Raw genomic sequence first — 21,994 nt, 5'->3', positions numbered from 1 at the left:
CTCACAGTAAGTAATGGTATGTGGGCCAGTAGCTTGTTCTGTTGGATGAAGTTCCAGTTCTCTGTAGCTCATGGTGAGCAACTCCTTGCTCTCCCAGCAACCCCCAGGGCTCTGCAAATACAACCAGTGATTTAACTTGGCAGGCACTCTTAAAAATGTTACAGAAAAAAATGAATTTCTATCAGCAAATATCAGGGTGCTGCCACCCAATCTAACTGTACCCTCTGACATTAATTATTTCCATTTCAGTTCTTTTTTCTGAAGACTTTTTTGCATATTAGTATGATTTTTTATAAATTATATGAATATTCTTAGAGAATAATACTGCCAGATATAATACCACCTTTTCCATCTGTATAGTCAATCTAAAAATTGCCGGTTTTATTTAGATTTGGTGATGCCCGTATTTGTGCCAGAATACTGCAGTTTTAAATTCTAAAGCTTTTAAATGTCTTTTTCTTGGCATTATTTGAAAAAGGAGCCCACTGATGACCAATAAGAAGTCCTGGCTCACAAGAAAATAATTGGATTAGAGTTTGAAATTCCTCTTTTAAAACACTTGCATCCTATCTTGGGGTTGTTAAAGTTGATTTTACATACAAATCAATTTTACATTGAAATAAATTTTGTTCACAGCTTTCTGACTGTAAATAGTTTGTGAATCCTTTTCACAAAAATTTTCAATATTTCTGCACAAGTATGACCTAAAGTTTGATCTATTCTCCACACAAATCCTAAAACTAGAGGACCCAATTATAAAGAAGGGTCATCCTGTATCATAAATCAATCACCTTAAGAGAAACTTCTATTTTTTCAGTTTATCTATCTTTCTCAGCATACACACACCTAATTTGAATATAAGGGACTACATAATTAATCTATATTGATAATAATTGAAAGCTATTGAAATGAGTATACATCTGTATGTTTCTTACTATCTCTGTTTCAAGCTCTGAACCAGTACTATCTGTTCAAGATAGCAATTCTCTTTTTCGACAGTTCTTCTGATCACCTTTCTAATCTTAATTTGTAGTTAAGGGAAGAAAGTAGACGGCTGGCACTAGCTGCTAAAAGAGAGAAAAGGAAAGAAAAAAGAAGAAAGAAAAAAGAGGAGCAGAGGAGAAAGTTAGAAGAAATTGAGGCAAAAAACAAAGAAAATGTTGAACTACAAGCTGCTCAAGAAAAGGACAAAAAGCTAAAAGCTGAAGGTATGTATTACAACATTGCTCATGACTATTGTTGGATTTGCCTGGTATGGATGCCACATAAAGTTAGTTTGAAACAGCCAGGAAATCATCAGATTCCACAGGGTTTTTTTTTACTTTTCCATCCCAAAATCTTGCAAGCTTTATGAAGAATCTCATGAGATTTGTCAATATCCATCTGCAGGAGTCTTCACAGACTACAGTGCTTATAGGCACTTTGAGGCTTAAAAGCTTTAGAGGATGAAGAAGAAGATTTAGTGATCTGTATAAAGGAAGAAGGTGGTAACTGTAGCATTAGAGTTACCATGCCTTTTGACTCAAAGCCCTTTATTCTTTTCAAAATATTTGACATCACTCTTAAGCATCAGTTAAGTAACAAATTGCTTATTTTAAATCATAATTAAATCCTATGATCCCCATTAAATTAAATCAGTATTATTAATTAATAAAGCTATTCAATTAAAGCAAACTCCATACTATAAATTTATAGAAATCTGATCTATATTCTTACCCTGCAACTTTTAAGTTTGTGTTTATAAATCATAAATCTGTTATATGCATTTCTATTTTTAATAATTGAAAATATTAAAGTGATTTTTGCAAAGAACTGATGTTCAAAATGAAGAAAATCACTTTTTGGGATTGTTCTTGAGATTAATATTAATAAAATCTAAAAACCTACTTGATAAATTAAGTGCATTTTTAAAATTCTCATGCACTTTTTAAAGAGATTTTGTTTGTTAAATAGGACATTTTGTAGAGTATTATAAAGGAAGTTTGTCCATCAGTTCTCTAAATTCAGTTGTTTCCTCTGTAATTTGTAAATTAGGTTTGTGTTTAAATCCTCAGCTTCTAGAAGTGGAACTATTACATTTATATGTTTACACATCAACCTACTTATTAATAAGTAGGCATTAGGAAACAAGATACTCTAATAGGATCTAAGTTCTTCATAAGTGATTTGCATAGAAATATCTGGACCAGTACTATGATAAATACTTCAGGAATGCTTGGGCTTCAGTCATGTTCTTTTGTTTCTCAATTAGAAGAGCCAGAAGTCCCAACAGAACCCCCCAGTGCTACCACCACCACTACTATAGGTATATCTGCAACATGGGCAACTTTGGCAAGTTCCCATGGGAAAAGGAATAATAATGTTACTACAAGCAATTCTAAGAGAAAAAGCAGGAAAAATAAAATCAATCAAGATACAGTTCAGATAATGTTTGATGATCAGCTTCCAATCTCTTACTCTGAACCAGAGAAAATAAATGGTGAATCGAAAAGCAGCAGTACAAGTGAAAGTGGTGACAGTGACAACATGAGGATTTCCAGCTGTAGTGATGAAAGCAGCAATAGTAATAACAGCCACAAAAGTGATAGCAATTCATCCGCAGCAGTCAGTAATGATCAGAACAGCAAGAAGCAGCCAGCGGTGCTTGTTACAGTCCCAAAAGAAGAGCGAAAACCAATATCTAACAAATCTCCACTCAAGTAAGATTTTTTATTGCCAAAACGATTGATAAATCTTAATCATGCTCTAACCTCTCTGAACTTTTTATTGGCTTGTATTTTCTTTTCTTTTTGTTCCTTTATTGATTGATAATGTGCAGTGTTTATTAAAATGTTTCTGCTGCCTTTCTACCAAATAAACTATTTAAGGATAGTGTAAGTGCATTCTCAGAATCCTAGAAAGAAGAAATGGTTTTCAACTTGGCAAACAAGGGCCAGATGACATTTTAACCTTCAGTGAAGTATCAGACAAACTATTAGGAAATTTGAGAGGTTCAAACAGCTCACAATGACCCAGTATTAGTGTGCTCATTAACAAAGGAGCGATAGTTATAATTAAAACTGATTAGCGAGACTGCGTATGAACCCATCTTCCTTGAATGGATGATCAGTTAATGTAGAAGAAACATATGGTAATTAAGGATATAAAAACGTTACAAAGTGCTCATTGTTCTATTCTAAAATAGCCCCATGGGCTTCCCTTTGTCAGCATAAAAACAAAAATTATCCTGATAAATAGAGGCTAAGTTACAAGTAGGTTAAAGCAGTGTTTGGATTCTAGCTTTTATTTCATGTATATATCCATTTCAGGATTTCTGAGAGGAACCTTAAAGGAGCATATTTTCTAACAAATAATATCTTAATTCTAAAAGTAGAGTAAACAAGATACCTGCTGGGCTATCTTCGAGAGAAAAGTAGTGTAATGTGATGTGATCAGAATGAATATTATTTAGACTATATATATATTTTTACTCCAATATCCCATGATCATCTAATAAGAGAATATGTCATAACTAGAAAAATCATTATAGTAGCCAACTTTTATAATAAGTGTTTGCTTATGTAAGTAGATATAACCATAGGTGGGCAAATAAGCAGTGAGAAGAGTAGTGACTTCCTGCTGCTTTTCCCATTGATTTTGCTTGTGGGATGAGAGATTTAGTGGTATATAAATTGTGCATCTCATTAAATGGAAATTATTGGATTTGTTTTGACCCTTGAGTGCAAGGCATATTTCAATTTGTAGGAAGCCTTAAACAGAAAAACTTAAAAGTTGTTTATATTTTGTTTGCTGTTTTACCTTAGCCATAATATTCATTTGTTGTATTTTGCTATATATCTGAGGTATGGAAACATTTGATTATCAAATGTTTTAATTGCTGTTAAATAAATATGTGTTTTGTAACTGAAAATCAGTCATTTTAATATGTCATAGATTTAAAGGGTTTGGATCCCAACATAATTAGAGCACACCTCTGGATATCAGTAGGATATTTTATTATCTTTTATTATTTCTCTTTAATATTTATATGATGGAGATTAACACTGAGATGCTTTTCTCTCTCTCTCTCTCTCTCTCTCCTATGTCTTTCTCCCATTTTACTTGAAAGGTTATCAGAGGTTATTGGTGAAGCACCTGCTAATTCATTATCTACTTGCACAAAGTCTTGTCCATCACCTCTCTCTTCTTCTAATGGAAAAATCAGCATAGCTAGTCCTAAACGTGGTCAAAAGAGAGAAGAAGGGTGGAAAGAAGTTGTAAGAAGGCAAGCTATGTTTTATATTACAGCAAATTCCTTTAGAGTCCACTTTAGAAAATGTATTTCAACCTTGCTTAATCCTACTAGCTAAATTAGAGAATATATAGTAGATGAAATCCTTATACTAATTTTAACAGTTTCTCATAAGGATTGCTGTAAAATATATTCACAATCTGAGAAACAAAATGCAAATTCATTTTCTGTAATGACACTTTCTCTGTCAAACTAAATCACTTTCATACCTAAAAAAAAATCTAATAAAACAATTTATTACTTCATTTAATTTGAAGTTTGCTAACACTTATGTATTCTTTTAATGATGAAAAATGCCATATAGATTTTATCAATATGTAATAAAGACTTCCTGAGTATGTGTCATGCCCTGCATATACTTTCTAGTTGATGAGATGCTGGTAACAGTATATTGGCTTGCAGGGTTATTTCTTAATGAAAGGCCTAACTTGCATAGAATAACCTGATAATGCCCAGAATAAGTTTGGTAAAATGCCCCAAACTGAGCAGAATGTGCTGTATATGCTATGAATATGATTAAGTCCTTAACCTTAGCTGAAGACTAAATGATTTGCAATAAATGCTAGGTTATGTGATATACAGTATTGGCCAAAATTTTGGAAACCTTGAGGTTTGATGGCTAATAACAATATTTTTGGGAGTAGTAAGATAATTTAATCAAGAATGTAATGCAACGAAGTTTGGTCAATTATCTGTATTCTATGAAAAGTTGTAGCCAAATAACCAGAAAAAGAAAGCACAACTTGCTTAGGTTGATATCAGGTAGCTTTCATTCATCTGATTGTAGCCAATGAGCATGAGTGTTGAGTATTTAGAGAGCCAATCAAGTGTCATCTTGTTTTGGCAATGAGCCAATCAGATCACAGTAGGATTCAGTAATTGATGTCATGTATTGAAGGTGAGAGGAGGGTGTGTAATGTGATCGCTATCAAGTTGGTTTGGTGTTTTTTGTGTTCTTTCATTTAGTGAGCTTGTAAAACATAATAAAATTAAAGTAATGGTGCAAAGAGTTGACTGGTCACCCAGAAAGTAATGTAAAATAGTATTAAGAGAACAAGGCTACAGTTATAAAGAAATTAGAAGAAAAATTGGTGGAAACTTAACCAAAGATGGCATTTTTAAGTTTTTGAAGACGTATAAAGAGACTCACTACAAAACCACACTGGTAAAGGCAGGAAAAAGTGCGCAACAGCAAGTGATGATAGAAGAATTAAGAGACTGTGCCTATGTGACAGAAGAAAATCATCTGGGTGTATACAAGATGAAATGACGCAATGCAATGTGAAGTTGAATGCAAGGACTGTTCAGTGCAGACTGTAGTAATTTGGCCTAAAATCTAGAATTCCATGAAAAAGCCACTTTTGTCTCTCAAACAAAGGTTGAAAAGCATTACATTCTTGATTAAATTATCTTTCCATTGTTATATAATTTTATGGTACTACTCCCCAAAAAAGTGGTGTTACTAGCCATTAAACCTCAAAAATACAGTTTTCCCAAAAAATTTCCACAATTTTGGCCACTACTGTAATGAAGAGCATAGAATTGAAAATTAATATATCAAAGACCAAAAAAACAATTTGACTTGAAATTTGACTAAACATTTCCACACTATTCATAAATGGTGAAAAACTAGAGCAAGTAGATGAACCTATGTAGCTTGATAGAATATTTAAGAAAACTGGGGAAGTGGCTAAACAATTTGTAATATTCTAATGCTTGTAGATGATGCAATGGTGAGTTATGTGTGAGCTATTGCAAAAAAATGATTGTTGAAACCAGCAAAATAATTTCACATAAGACCATGATTTTGCTCATATTGTTTTATGAAAACAATGGAATGTTAGGAAAAATATAACATGATTTTTTATTTTTTTTTACATTTATATCCCGCCCTTCTCCGAAGACTCAGGGCGGTTTACAATGTGTAGGGCAATAGTCTCATTCTATTTGTATATTTTTACAAAGTCAACTTATTGCCCCCCCAACAATCTGGGTCCTCATTTTACCTACCTTATAAAGGATGGAAGGCTGAGTCAACCTTGGGCCGGGCTCGAACCTGCAGTAATTGCAGGCTCTGTGTTCTAATAACAGGCTTCTCTGCAGCCTGAGCTATCCCGGCCCTGCCAAGCCTCTTGAATGCCAAGAGGGTTAAATAAATCATTTTTTGCTCTGTTTCAGTGTGCTTTTCTTACATCATGTCTTTAATTTTTTGGATGTTTCTTATTCCTTTCCTGCATTCAGCACAATGTTTATAGGAGTTCTCAGTCATCCAGGTCATAGTTATTCTAAAGGTGCTTTTTCACAAGGCAACTAGACTTTCTTGTTTTTCTTTGAAGACATTTCGCCTCTCATCCAAGAAGCTCTGACTGGATGGTGAGGAATGGAAGGATTTCTATTCCTTGCAGACAGTTTTAGCTACTCTGCTGACTCTGATGACACAGATAAACTTCCAGGTGGCCTCACTGACTCTCTAAAATAATGCAAATGACCTACTGTCAGCAAGGAGTATAAATCCTTCCATTCCACACCATCCAGTCAGAGCTGAAGAAGCTTCTTGGATGAGAAGCAAAACATAGAAATATAAGAAAGTCCAGTTGCTTCTTGAAAAAGCACCTTTGGGACGTTCAGCACAATGTTGCTGACTCAGTAAGGAAATAGTGAAAAGACTATTCAAGTAATTTATCATGAAATACATTCTCAGTATTAAGGGAATAGCATGGAATATCTTTGCACTTAGGAGCTAACCAGAAATTCTGTAGTGTAAAAATGCCTTTCCAATCTTCTAAATAATCATCTTTGACTTAAAATATTGGTTAATTTTATACCATGGCCTTCATGTCAGAGTACAGTTTTTTGAAAAACAAAACAATCCTGCTTTATAGTATTTTAAATTTGCTGTTGTAATTACTTTTCTTATTCATTTGTTTTTAGATCAAAGAAGGTTTCTGTTCCATCAACTGTTATTTCCAGAGTAATTGGAAGAGGTGGTTGTAACATCAATGCTATCAGAGAATTTACAGGAGCACACATAGATATTGATAAACAGAAAGATAAAACAGGAGACAGAATCATAACAATAAGGTAAACCAAGGCACTACTTATTTCATTTCTAATAATTTACTTGATCTTATTTCTGTACTTAGTTGTTAAAAGCCTCAGGTGGGCACTTGTTAAGGGACAGATTTTAGCCAAAAAATGTTACAATGCATTCTTACCTTCTTATTGGAAACCTCCTGTCAAGAATTCTAATTTGACAGATAGCTGTGCTTTCTTGTAAGATATGAGAGATTTAGGGAGCACATTTCATTCCCACGTTTCAGTTTTTCCTTAAATTTAGCTTTTCATTTTTCCCTGTGTTTTTCTGAGATTAAGCACCTTTTTTTGTATTGTACTTCGCTGTACCTAGGATTTATCTGTACATAATTTTATTTATAATTGATTTTTTTTTGAGGGGGGGGCGTTCAAGCCTGGTTGGCATTCAAACATTTGAATTCACAAATTTAAAGTAATTAAATTTCCTTTCCTTAAATATCTAATTTTTTTAAAAAAACCTGTCCTCATGCATTTGTTATAGGGGAGGCACAGAATCAACACGACAAGCAACACAACTTATAAATGCTCTGATTAAAGATCCAGATAAAGAAATTGATGAGCTCATTCCAAAGAATCGTTTGAAAAATTCTGCAGCCTATCCCAAAACAGGAACATCATCACATGCCACCACTACAACAGTTCACAGTTCTGCAGCTGGGAACAAAGTCACCACTGTAGCAGTATCATCATCATCATCATCTCAGATTGCTACAGCAGTCTCTGTGCCTGCAGTTTCATCAACATGTACCCATAAAACAGTGAAGAATCCTATGAACAGTGTTAGGCCTGGATTTCCAGTTTCTCTACCATTAGCCTATCCTCCTCCCCAATTTGCACATGCATTGCTTGCTGCTCAGACTTTCCAACAGATTCGCCCACCAAGGTTGCCCATGACTCATTTCGGAGGAACTTTCCCACCAGCTCAATCCACTTGGGGTCCTTTCCCTGTTAGACCTCTGAGCCCTGCAAGAGCAACTAACTCACCTAAATCTCACACCGTGCCTCGCCATAACAATCAAAACAGCAATGGTTGTCAAGGGAATTCTGTGGGTTCCTTGACTTCTGGTTCAACAGCTACCACAAGCTCGGTGGTGTCTACTGTGCCTGTTTCTTCTGCAAATGGCAGTCCCAGTTCTCCCTCAGTGAGAAGGCAGCTGTTTGTCACTGTGGTGAAAACATCCAGCACTACCACAACAATTTCAACCACAGCAAGCAACAACAGCACAACAACAACAAATGCCATATATCCTTTTCCTACAGCCAAAGAGCAATACCCAGGTTCATCCACTTCTTCCCCTTCACCACCAGCCCAGTCAGCAAAGATTTCTAGAAATAGTCCTTCAGAATGTACAAGAAATTCTCCAAGCAAAAGGGTGTTATCTTCCGATCAGGAAATAGGTAGTTCGCCAGTTGTGGAAACTGTAAATTTGGCCAATAACAGGCAGTCAAAAAGTAATTCTGTTGGCATTCCTTCAGAACATCTGGGCCAGCCACAGTCTCTTGGGCCTCTTTCTCAAGAAGCAAGATCACCTTTACAGCCTCAGGTTCCAATACAAGATCCTCGTATGGTTGTACTTCCAAATTTAACAGCAGTGAGTTCTTCTGCCCAGATAGTTACTCCTGCTAATGTTTCAGTAAACTCTCCAGCAAACTATATTTTGCCTCAGGCATCAGTAGGATCTATTCAGTCTTCTGCTCCAGTTAAAATAGAAAATGTCTCTGTCAGGCTACCTTCCCATGGAACCAATCCTGTGCATAAGAATTCAGCTCCTCTTCCAAATTCTACAGTTCCACTTAATATCAGCCGCATAAAAAGACCTCACAGTGTTCCTTCTTCAGTGCAGATTCCTTCTACTTTAACTACTCAGAGTGTTTCTCAAAATTCAGTCCATCTCACAAATAAATCCATGGCCACTAATTTCAGTGCTGCTTTACCATTTGGACCATTTAGCACACTATTTGAGAATAACCCTCCCTCCACTCATGCATTCTGGGGTGGTTCTGTCTTGTCATCTCAGGCAACACCGGAATCTATTATGTCTGGAAAGTCTTCATTTTTGTCAAGTTCAGATCCATTACATCAGTTAGATACTTCCAAAGCCCTAGGGTTTAGACCCCCGCTGCAGAGACCAGCTCCAAATCCCTCAGGTAAATATAAGATCCACCTCTTTCTCATTTCATATGCGCAGTATTACTCTAATGTTTTATTATTGGATGTCAAGGACTGCAGTCTGATTGGTGTAAAGTCTTATCTATCTGCTGAATAATAGGATCATATTCTAGCTATGCATGCAAATAAGCAAGCTCATTTTCTAAAAGGTTTAGCTATAACACGGAGCATGACATAAATGCAACTGCAAAAGGGTTTTATCTGTTCACTCATCCTAGATTGATTATAATATGCTAATCTTAAAAAAGTGAATTATTATTGATCACTAAGTTATATTTTTTGAATATGTTTATTTTCCCAGAAATATTTCACCTAACAGTCACACTGTTTTTAACAGCCAAAATACATGAATAATATTGTAAATCTCTTTAGCTAAAGGTTTATTTATTTAATAAAGTTCAATTTGTAAATTAACATTATGCTGTTAACTTCAAAATAGATATAGGGAAAATCAGTAGAAAGTAAGATACAGTACTTATAATCAGATTTATGAAAAATGCAGTTTGAAACATTTGAGATCACACAGCTGTACAGGGAATTTGGAAGAAAAAACCCTTACTGAAATTGGCAAGGTATTATGGATAATATAGATTAATCTCACTTGTTTGGATCAATAGATCAGTCCACCCCAGGGAACTAATGATCCTGATGGATTCAGAGGGAACCTGAAGTTTTTCCTGGGGATTTGGTGGGCCATTTGACTGAGACCTTAGCTCTACCTGTCAGTGAACATTGCTGGGGAAGAAAGGCCCATGTGAACATCTACTTTAGGAATGTGCTAGACACCTGATAAATAAAATCACTTGGCGTACTGAATTAGATTTGGACTGTGCATGTGTAGTTAAGTTGACTGAGGCACAGTGTTGCCTGTCTTATTAACTGTAAATGGTTTGATCCTCTGACTATTAAGGAAGTTCACAGGGTCCATAGGATTGTTAACCAAGCTACCAGTTTGTTAGATCCATATCCTTCCTGGCTGGTAGTGAAATCATCCTTGAGGGAGGAAATGGTTCCATTTGCCTTAAAGAGGCAATAGTGTACCTCATCTCAAGAAGCCATTACCAATGGCTATTTTGGACAATTTACATCTAAGTCTCTGACTTTACCTTTTTAAGAAAAGTGATTGAGAAGGTGGCATAGTTGTAGCTTCAGATGACCTCAGAAGAAGTAGATGATCTGGATCCATTTAAACTAGTTTCAGATCAGGGTGTTGTACAGGGGTGGCATTGATTGCACTGTGGCAGAGTGAATAGTGCAGATATCCTGGTTCACCTTGATTTCTCAGCAGCCTTTGATACTATCATTTTTAACTTTCTCAGCCAGAAAGTTAACCAGAAACCATTTTCAAATAATGGAGGTTGAAAATGATAGACATGGTCCTGCATTTCTCCTTTCTCCATGTCGGGGAGAACAGGTCAAGCCTGAAGTGCCTGGTTGATGGATTGCCATCCGTTCTGTTTAACATCTATATGAGACTGCTGAGTGAGGTCATCTTCCATTACAGGAATAGGCATCATCATTATATGAATGATACTGAGTTTTTATAACCCAACTTCTGGTTAAAAAAACTGAAAGCAAAGGATTTATGGTCCTCTACTGTTGGGTATTTATTATCTTTAATTAAAGGTATTTTTTTAAAAAAATTAGGTGCTTCTAACCTTGTCTGTATAACAGTGTTAAGAAAAGTGGCAGCTGAACTCTCCAAACAATGGGGGTGTGATGAACACCTCAGAAAGGACAGGCAGTGCTTTGCTTCTACCATAAGCACACACATCCTACAATCTTTCAGAATTGCCTGCCTTTTAATCCTTTTCAGCAGCTGGGTAGAGGGGGAAGGAGCCGATTCCGATGGGCCACATGGCTTTTTGCCTCATCGCAGATAGAACTACCGGCCCTCCCTGGATCAGCTGATCCATGGACCATGTTTAAGGGGCTGATGTGACCGGGGAAGGGAAGGGCTGTTTCATGGGCTGGCCACGCCCATCCCTTTGCTAGGGCTTATTTTTGGGGTAGGCCTTATATTAGGTCCACCCCAAAAAAATTCAGGAGGGCTTATTTTCTGGGTCAATTGTATTTTGGGGAAAACACTGTAGTTTGGTATCAAAGTTGTATTGATTCTAGTGATGATGTTCTTGATGATTGAATTACATGTTTCAGGGGGATGTTAGTAGAGTCATGGCCAAAATTATTGGTAACCCTCAAAAGAATTCCAATTTGCCAGGAAGTAAGTTGAAATTGACACAAATAAATTGCATCCACAATTCCTTATTCCATTGTTATGGTATGTAGGAATGACCTTGGAAGATGGAAGAAAAGTCACATCTCAAACAATTAAAACCAGGAAGTAATGACACCAGGCGGCTTCGCTCCGCCATTGCTACCAGTTTGCCGAACCAGCGGCCACGATCACTACCGGATCACGCAATCTGGTCCAAACCGGGAGCATTTCAGCCCTGATAGAAAGGGTTTCAGAAATGACCCTTCCTAGAGAGAAGGGGAATAATACTTTCAATCAGTCTTGCAAATTTCTGTGTAATGTAACATTATAATAAAGATAGTGCTGATGTTCCTTGTTGTGCTTCTTGTCTGAACTAATTTGAAGAGTTAACATCCATAGCACAGAAACCTTGTTTTTGATGTATAATTTAACATATTCTTGTATACAATAAAACAAATAAAAATGGCATAGATGTTTAAAAATGCAAGTAAATTTGTTTGGCAGCAGTAGCAGCAAAAACAAAAGCCTAACACTACTAAATATTCAACAGTATGATCAGACATCATCCAGAATATAAACATAATAAAATTCATTTCAATAATAATGTTTTGGGAAATTTGAGAAAATTTAGGTTTTTGCTAATGCTAAATTCTATCTAAACCAGCAAATATTCACTTGCAAAACATTTTCTACGTTCCTAGTCCCAATTTAACAACTAAAACTAACACTGTTCTGTTCTATGATACATCAGTTTGCAAGGAAAATATATATTTGCTTAGACGTTTTACAAAGTGAAATCTGGTTGATGTGTTGATTACTGACATATTTTGATAGGCAAGTAGAAAGATCATGTGATCTTCCTCTTGATACAGGTGGATAAACTGATTTATTGGTATACATAAAATTGGTATATATGTATATTGGTATATATAAAATTCAAAGTAAAAAATTCATATAACAATATATTAGTTACTATTAACATTATTGAATAAGCAGCTTATGTTTTATGCCAATACCAGCATTCATGCACCATTGTTCCTCTTGGAAAGTAATGTTGTGCACATAATTTTCCAGGAATTGTTGGTCTGGATTCACCTTATGGTTCTGTTACACCTCCTTCTGCACATTTGGGTAACTTTGCCTCAAATCTTTCAAGTGGCCAAGTATATGCATCAGGAACTGCTCTTGGTGGAGCACCAACAGCTGCTAATTTTAATAGACAGCATTTTTCTCCACTCAACTTACTGCCTCCATGTTCCTCTGCATCAAACGGTGAGAGTTTTGTGATATTTAATAGCTAATCAAATATATTAAGGTTCCTGGCAGATTTCTTATCTTAGAGAAGAATAGAATAAAGCTAATTGATAATAGCTGCAGTTAAGTTTTAATAACAACCCAAGAAATATTTTTAGTTATTTTATTCAAGTAAGTTGAATTCTAGAATCATGACTGTACAGTTTGCAAAACTGTACTGTGACAGAAGTCTCTCCAATGATTACTTCTGTGTATATTTGCCCTAGATAGCATATTATAAATATTACAAGCTGTTACTTCAGAGTTCTATCAAGTCTCTGGTATCAGAATTTATCTGTTTGCAACTGTTATTATTTAATGTTTAATTCATGTTACTCATTTTATTGAGTCTGGGATAAAAACAAGTATTGGGAAGAAAGGTCGTTGTCTTATAATATTCACAGCAAATTCACTCTTCATATGTATTTGTTTTTAGAACCATCTGCTCAACCAATGACTGCTGGAGTGAGAGCACCATCTCCAACCCCTTCAGCTGTTTCAATCGGATCAGAAAAGCCCAGCAGTATGTCTCAAGACAGGAAGGTTCCTGTTCCAATTGGAACTGAGCGTTCTGCACGTATTAGGCAAACTGGAACATCTACACCTGCTGTTATAGGGAGTAACTTAGCTGCTCCAGTTGGTCATAGTGGTATATGGTCTTTTGAAGGCCTAGGAGGAAATCAAAGTGGTATGTATTGTCTTCTACTCATCTTCCAGTAATGTATTATTGAAACAAAATGTAGAAAAGGTATAATTTAAATGTTAAAATAGAAGCTTCTCCCAGTATCTCCATATTAAATAGCTAATTAATGCCATTAAAGGTTTATTAGAATAAAATAGAATTCTTTATTGGCCAAGTGTGATTGGACAAACAAGGAATTTGTCTCTGGTGCATAAGCTCTCAGTGTACATACAAATAACACAGTAATAAATCATAGATCATAAATCATAAGATACGAGATAAATCCTAAAATACCAATAGGAGAAGGTAGTAGGAAAGATAGGAAGGATGGGAAGATGGGAAGATGGGAAGAATAACCATATATCCTACTACTGCGATGGTGAACCTATGACATGTGTGTCACAGGTGGCACGCGGCGCTATCTGTGCTGGCACGTGACCCGTTGCCCTAGGTCAGCTCCACCATGCATCTGCATGCACCAGCCAACTGAGGCTGCCTGGAAGTCCAGAAACAGGTTGTTTCCAACCTATGAAGGGCCTCCGGAGGACCAGGGGTTGCCGTTTTCGCCCTCCCGGAGGCTACAGGAAAACCTCCAGAGCCTGGGGAAGACAAAAAACAGGCCTACTGGAAGTCTAGAAACAGGCTGTTTCTGGCCTCTGGAGGCTTCAGGGAGGCCTGCTAGGCCCAAAACGGGGCCCAGGGGTGTCACACACAGATGTGCCGGGGGGGCATGGGGAGGCATCACATTATGGGTGTGCGCAATAATGCGTGCGTGCCTTTAGCATCCAAGTAAAAAAAAGGTTAGTCATCACTGGCCTAATAGTTATATCTACTAATATCTTTAGGCATAAGAGAATGCTGTGGGAAGTAGGTGTTTAGAAGAATGATGGCATGGAAGGTGGGAGGAGGTCATCCTGAGGGGAAAAGTTGAAACAGTTTATGTACAGTACGTGAGCAGTCTGTAGATGTTTTCTGGCCCTCTTTCCGGTTCATGCAATATATAGGTCTTGGTGGAAGGCATGTAGGTTGGAGTTGTTTTTTCTGCAGTCCTAACTATCCATTGAAGTCTTACTTGTCCTGCTTGGTGGCTGTTGCCAAACCAGACAGTTATAGAGGTTCAGATGAGACTCAGTTGAAGCAGAAAGAGCATTCTTTGTTAAGCCTTCTGTCAGTGTTCCATGTAACACATCCATCAAAAGCAGAACTTGGAGGCAGGTAGATTCCTCAAATAACACATTTACACCTTCTTAATGATGGTTTAATATTAGGTGTCCATTGCAAATCCTGGGAGATTATAGAACCCAGAAACTTGAAGATCTCTACTGTTGATACTGTGTGGCCTAATATTTTAAGAAGTTGTAGAATAGGAGAGCTTCTCCTAAAATCTCCTATTATCTCTACAGTTTTAAGAGTGTTTAGCTCCAGATTGCTCCAGCTGCACCACAGGGCCAATTGTTCTATCTCCCATCTACATACAAACTCATTATTGTCTTGAGGAGACCAATGACACACTTCAGTACTTTAACAGAGAGATCCTTCTAGATTCAGTATTGGTATATAGAGAAAAGAGAGAACACAGAGCCCCGGGGAGGGGTGGGAGCTCCAATGCTAATTGAATGGGGATTTTGATGCAGGTGAAGATGCGGGCCAGTTGAAGAGACTTTTAGGCAAGGAGTTACCCTGTCTGGGCCTGGTGCTTTTCCAGACTTTTGTCTGTGAATAGACCTCATACCTTTTTTTCTAGGATCACCACAGGTGAGGGACCCATAGGGATGGAGTCAGGTGTAGGAAACCTGGTTGTTGTTGGCATATCTGCGATGGAGAAGGTAGTGATGGTTGACAGTGGTCTCCTCTCACAGTTATGTCCTGCTTTAAAAACTTAATTTTTAAACCTTATTGTGACATTATTTGAGGCTAAATGAGAAGAGTGCCTTTTTCTTTAGTTTTTAGATAACGGTATAGATTATATTAGAAAGTGATAAGATAAATAAGAATATATATAAGAATATATTAATAGTTATACTCTTCTTTTCTTCCTAGATAAAGTAGATTGGTGTCACAGTGGAATGGGAAACCATATGATTCACAGGCCGATGTCTGATCCAGGAGTATTCTCACATCAAGCAATGGAGAGAGAGAGCACAGGAATTGTAACTCCTTCTGGTACATTCCATCAGCACGTTCCTGCAGGATACATGGACTTCCCTAAAGTTGGGGTAACCTAACATTTAGATGATTGGCCAGGTTTTTGTTGTTTAAATGGTTTTTCCTGTTTAAGCGTTGTTTAAATCCTAAATAGCTAGGAAATGAGTATATACCAATCACTTTGTTAATATTTAAATCTTTCTTACATGTATCAAGAAGTAATTTTATAAAATATTTTCACATATGGATATATCTATTTTTAATTTTTGTATATACTGCCCCAGTTGCAAAATTGAGAGACATTAACTTAGGAATTCCCATGTTTTTAGATCATTAGATTGCAGACAATTTATAATACAAACTTCTCTTGAAATATGCATATATCTAAAACCAGGAATACAATAGCTTTTTTTGGCTCTGTGAAGACCTGAATAAAATAATCCATTATTCTATTCTTGACAGGGCATGCCCTTTTCAGTGTATGGGAATGCAATGATTCCGCCTGTTGCACCCATAGCAGATGGTACCGGTGGGCCCATATTCAATGGGCCTCATGCTGGTGACCCAACTTGGAATTCGTTGATAAAGATGGTTTCAAATTCTGCAGAGAGTAATGGACCCCAGACAGTAAGTATCAAGGATATTTTAATTAGTATTTATGGACAAATGTCCCCTTTCAGTACTGGAAAAAAGGGAAGCTTTATTATTCTCTTTGTCTATAATGTGTCTCAGCATTACTTTTAGTTTTCTTAATTCCTATAGTTAGAATAGAATAGAATAGAATTTTATTGGCCAAGTATGATTGGACACACAAGGAATTTGTCTTGGTGCATATGCTCTCAGTGTACATAAAAGAAAAGATACGTTCATCAAGGTACAACATTTACAACACAATTGATGATCAATATATCAATATAAATCATAAGGATTGCCAGCAACAAGTTATAGTCATACAGTCATAAGTGGAAAGAGATTGGCGATGGGAACTATGAAACGATTAATAGTAGTGCAGATTCAGTAAATAGTCTGACAGTGTTGAGGGAATTATTTGTTTAGCAGAGTGATGGCCTTCGGGAAAAAACTGCTCTTGTGTCTAGTTGTTCTGGTGTGCAGTGCTCTATAGCGTCGTTTTGAGGGTAGGAGTTGAAACAGTTTATGTCCAGGATGCGAGGGATCTGCAAATATTTTCACGGCCCTCTTCTTGATTCGTGCAGTATACAGGTCCTCAATGGAAGGCAAGTTGATAGCAATTATTTTTTCTGCAGTTCTAATTATCCTCTGAAGTCTGTGTTTTTCTTGTTGGGTTGCAGAACCAAACCAGACAGTTATAGAGGTGCAAATGACAGACTCAATAATTCCTCTGTAGAATTGGATCAGCAGCTCCTTGGGCAGTTTGAGCTTACTGAGTTGGCGCAGAAAGAACATTCTTTGTTGTCCTTTTTTAATGATGTTTTTGATGTTAGCTGTCCATTTGAGATCTTGCGATATGATAGAACCCAGAAATTTGAAGGTTTCTACTGTTGATACTGTGTTGTCAAGTATTGTGAGAGGTGGAAGTATGGAAGGGTTTTTCCTAAAGTCTACCACCATTTCTACGGTTTTGAGTGTGTTCAGTTCCAGATTGTTTTGGTTGCACCACAAGGCTAGTCGTTTGACCTCTCGTCTATATGCGGATTCGTCATTGTCTCGAATGAGACCAATCACTGTTGTGTCATCTGCGAACTTCAGTAGCTTAACTGATGGATCATTGGAGATGCAGTCATTGGTATACAGAGAGAAGAGAAGTGGGGAGAGCACACAGCCTTGGGGGGCCCCTGTGCTAATTGTACAGGTATTTGATGTGATCTTGCTTAGCTTCACCTGCTGCTTCCTGTTTGTTAGGAAGCTTGTAAATAGTATTCCAATAACAGATTTTGGATGACATTTGTATGTTGCATATATATTGCCCAAACAATATTTATATAATTGTACCAACAATCTAAAAATTGAGGAAATTTAGTTTGAGCTAATAATGCAGTTTCATCAGGCCATTTTGTACAAGTGGGTAAAAAGATCATAGAAGAATGGATATTTAGGTGAGAAGGGAATAGGATATTCTAAGGGCATAAAAACCTTGTCATTTTATTCTTAATGTTCAATATTTCTTGATTTTGGAAACCTTTGTAAGTAGCAGATTTAGCCCAAAGGTTAATTTTTTATTGATAATGAATAATGAGTTTAACAGATAAAGTGGTAGTAATATTTCACACAATGATATATAAGTAGCATGCACATTATTTTCAAAATGGATAAACATTCCATATGTTTATATTTTAAAGAGTAACCAATTGAGATAATTTACATATGTTAAGTGGGAATTAATGACAATTCTATTTATTTGTTTATTTTACAATTAAAGCTCTGCATAGCTTAAAAGATCTATTCTCCTCCCTAGGTTTGGACAGGAACATGGGCACCACATATGAGCAGTGTGCATATGAACCAGCTTGGTTGAATCCAGATTACCTTCGATAGCCTGAAGATTTCTTTTTGGTTTATAGGAGATACAGATGGCAAAAGCAGTTCTCCTCAACTTTCAGATTATTCTTCCGTTGTATTGGACTGAAGTGTGTAGGCTTTTCAGAAGAACATACTGACACTTTTCTGTGAACATTATGACTGCCCATTCCATCATATGGTTCATCTTAGCCTCTTTTAGTTTCATTTTCTTTCACCCTTGATTATTATTAATTTTGGACATAACTTTTTTTTTTGAGGCTGCTCTTTGGCTGGTTGGTTTTTAGTACCGTAAACTGCTTTTGGGCAAAATTATGTAAACTTGATCCTGTTTTAGAATGGCAGATAAATGTACAATTGTTTACATAACAGAAATGGCTAGCAGAAGGTAAATCTTTCCAGTATGTCAGTATAGAGGCTCAACTTTAATGTGACAGATGTATCTTCATATACAGAAGTCTGGATGTTTTCTTCATACATTAAAATATTAATAAGCATTACTTTTCTAGTTGTGTAATTTTAAGTATGCATAAAATGGGCATTATTTTTTATTTTCTTTCATAACCTTATAGTATGTTTATATAATGAGATTTGGTATTTATTCATTATAAATTTAATTTTATAAATAGAATACATTTATGCAAAATTCTTCCTCTATAGCTACTCTATAAATGTTGAACAAGACAAAAATACAAATACAGATCCTTAATCATTATATTTAGGCACTTCCAAATTTCCCCCTTCAATATTAATACATTTCAATATTAAGATAGCCTAACCAGATTACTACAAAGATGGGTTAATAAAATTACTGTCTGCAACTAGTTTGAAAATATTCCACCTTAGCTTTCTATTGTCTATCAGTTACTGGCAAGTTTTTTGTTTTTTTTTAAATTAGTCAGAATTAATTGGCCCTTGTTTTCTGCTAAGAACTTTTATTGATAAAAATGGCTTAAATTTCGAAGATACTGAATTATCATACCAAGGGAATAATCTATTCTGAAATGAAAATTGATTAGGTTTATTTGCAAGATTCCATATCAAAATGTATAATGTGACTCTGGATTACTTCCACTGCCTAAAATAAAAAATTGGGAAAGAATCTATTTCAATCTAGAAGATTTTAGAAGTGAGTACTTGTGGCAAATAGTAACAACTAATTATAATTGTTACCACCTGTCTCATGTACTTCTAAAATCTAAATAACAGATACATTTGTGCATATGTGGTATTTTTCAATTTTATAAGCTGTTCTACTCATAGCAAGTATTTCATATGAGAATACAAAGAGGCCAATGTCTATTCTTTGCTAGTTGGAAGAAATGAACTCAGTTACAGTAGCAGTTGTTTCTTATATGGAGTTACACTACAAGCTTCTACCTATCGTTTCAGAAGTAAGTGCCATTGAATTTAGTGGGGCTTACTACTACAGAAATAGTGTTAGTGGTTCAACACAAGGTTTATACAAGTGAAATTAAGATTACTTAGACCAGCTCAATTTTTAGTAAATTCTAAAATGCTGTTTCCGGTGTAAAGCCAGCAAGAAAAATGACTTTCCCAAAGAATCCTGCAGCCTTGTTAATGCACATTTAGAAATGTTGAGACTCATGAATAAATAAGTTTGTCTGTGTACATGCCCTCTATTGGTGCTCTTCAAATAACCTTTCCATTGTCTTTTACTATACCTAATGAAATATTTGAAATTGGTTGTAGCAAAAAGAATGTCTAACCAAATAGCTGTTGATGGAAAGGAGAAAAACATACCAACCTAATTTTCAGCACTTTAATGGGTGGGGGAATAATGCTGTTTAACTATTTTATATAATATTTGCAACTATCTTTAGTTTATGCTTACTACAGCTAATTAGGATTATTTTTGCTTCTTTAAAATATTCCTTCAGCAGAGTAGTTGCTGCTTAGTATTTATTACAATAAAATATATTGTCAGGTTCAGCTAAGTTTCCTAGGATGTGGTTTCTTATTAAAGCAATCTGTATTTTGTTGACTTGAAAGCAAAAATATTAATAGGACAGATTGAAACACTTCATGTCTTGTTTATGAAATAAGCCTTGTCAAATTAAAATCCTGGGCGGGTGGATGCTAGAAGTCTGTATTAGGAACATTTTTGAAATACTTTTTATATTTCAAATGTAATGCATACTTGACCAATAAAGACAAGGAACATGTTCTTTTTTCTGAGACCTTCTAGGTCTTTATTTTGAAACACAGCCACAACTTTTGCAATATAAATATAGGTAGGTATATATTTATTTAAGTAATGAAATAATTCATGGAAACCTGGATAGCTCAATGCATAATTCACAGGATTTTAAATTTGGAAAAACCAACTTATCCCATTCATGTAGTCTTATCTGAAGTTCAGTTCTGGTTATCAAAAATACTTTTATAAGTAATGGGTAAACCACAAGACATGAGTGTAATTAATCATAGTTGCATACAGAAGCAAAATATTTAATTTTTTAACATTAATTAAATCCTCATATGATAATCACAGCTTTCTTAATAGAAGTAGCTTAAAGATCTTTTTTTACAACTTTTGGACAAGCCCCTTTCTAGGGCTTTCCTTTATTATACTACTCATAATCTTCCGTATTATATAGATGCAATTGTACTTGTTATACAGCTTTTAAATAGTATTTTCCTCAAAAATTCTGGTTGGTAATTTCTTTTCCTCAGCTCTTGAACTTGTGCAGCATAAACATTTGAAAGCTGATCTTCTCCATAATTCCATACACATAGAGTAACACCACCAAGATTTAGTTTATAAAAAAAGCAAAGTATTCCGTCTCTATTGAAACCAAGAAAGAAAATAATAAATCTTTAAAAATATAGTAAAAGTAATATCCTGCCATAGCCAAAATACTGTGGGCTTTCTAATTCCAAGTTAAACTCCTGACCTGTTCTGCTTGAGGCCTCATGTACAATATGTGCTTTTCCTATGTGCTTTCCATACATACTGATGTTGTGATATGCGTGTCAATGACACATCCCATTATAGCATGTGGATGCTATAATGAAAAACTATTGTACTGCACAAAATTGAACTAAATCACTTTTTGCAATTTGACATTCTAACCATATGTCCACATGTTGACATACCCCTAGGCTGCTGGAAGAGGCTATTCTGTCCATTCTGATATAAACTAAACTAATAAACTATAAAAGCTATAAACTAATCTATACTGAGCCCCCCTGCATCAAATTGTCCAATATATTAGAAAGAATATATTTCTTATATGCTTACAAAATGCTAACACAGACCACACAGATATATCCCCCGTTTCCCCCAAAATAAGACATCCCCTGATAATAAGCCCAATTGGGCTTTTGAGTGCATGGCAGTAAGGCCAAGTGCTTATTTCATGGTTCAAAAAAATATAAGACAGGATCTTTTTTTCTGGGAAACACGGTATTAGAAGGAACACAACTAGAAATGCATGAGATCAAGACATGTTTTAGATTGTTGAACAAGGCGGGATGGGATTTAATAATCTAAATAGTTCCTTCCTATTCTGTACTTCGAAGAGCATGAAAAATATTTAAGTTGTATAGATAAAGCTTCATTATTTTAAGGATTCTACATTA

The 21,994-nt window shown here is 35.7% G+C and overlaps 1 protein-coding gene across 6 annotated transcripts in view; it reads left to right on the top strand.

Moving 5' to 3' along the window:
- The window catches only part of ANKRD17 (ankyrin repeat domain 17), a 140,622-nt gene extending 120,035 nt beyond the window's left edge, over positions 1 to 20,587 (top strand). For 5 of the 6 annotated variants that reach the window (XM_058181839.1, XM_058181838.1, XM_058181843.1 and 2 more), the window contains 10 exons: positions 1,034 to 1,208; positions 2,252 to 2,699; positions 4,109 to 4,264; positions 7,223 to 7,372; positions 7,866 to 9,532; positions 12,847 to 13,044; positions 13,502 to 13,753; positions 15,788 to 15,963; positions 16,355 to 16,519; positions 18,327 to 20,587. In XM_058181839.1, the coding sequence (XP_058037822.1) occupies positions 1,034 to 1,208; positions 2,252 to 2,699; positions 4,109 to 4,264; positions 7,223 to 7,372; positions 7,866 to 9,532; positions 12,847 to 13,044; positions 13,502 to 13,753; positions 15,788 to 15,963; positions 16,355 to 16,519; positions 18,327 to 18,386 (3,447 nt within the window). In that variant the 3' untranslated portion in view covers positions 18,387 to 20,587. The remainder of the gene's footprint in view (positions 1 to 1,033; positions 1,209 to 2,251; positions 2,700 to 4,108; positions 4,265 to 7,222; positions 7,373 to 7,865; positions 9,533 to 12,846; positions 13,045 to 13,501; positions 13,754 to 15,787; positions 15,964 to 16,354; positions 16,520 to 18,326) is intronic. The other variant, XM_058181840.1, reaches the window with a different exon arrangement.
- Positions 20,588 to 21,994: the final 1,407 nt, after the last annotated feature.

This window comes from Ahaetulla prasina, chromosome 4 (assembly GCF_028640845.1).
Source record: "Ahaetulla prasina isolate Xishuangbanna chromosome 4, ASM2864084v1, whole genome shotgun sequence".
In the NCBI taxonomy this organism is placed as follows: domain Eukaryota; kingdom Metazoa; phylum Chordata; class Lepidosauria; order Squamata; family Colubridae; genus Ahaetulla; species Ahaetulla prasina.
This window is presented reverse-complemented; position numbering and strand designations above follow the sequence as displayed.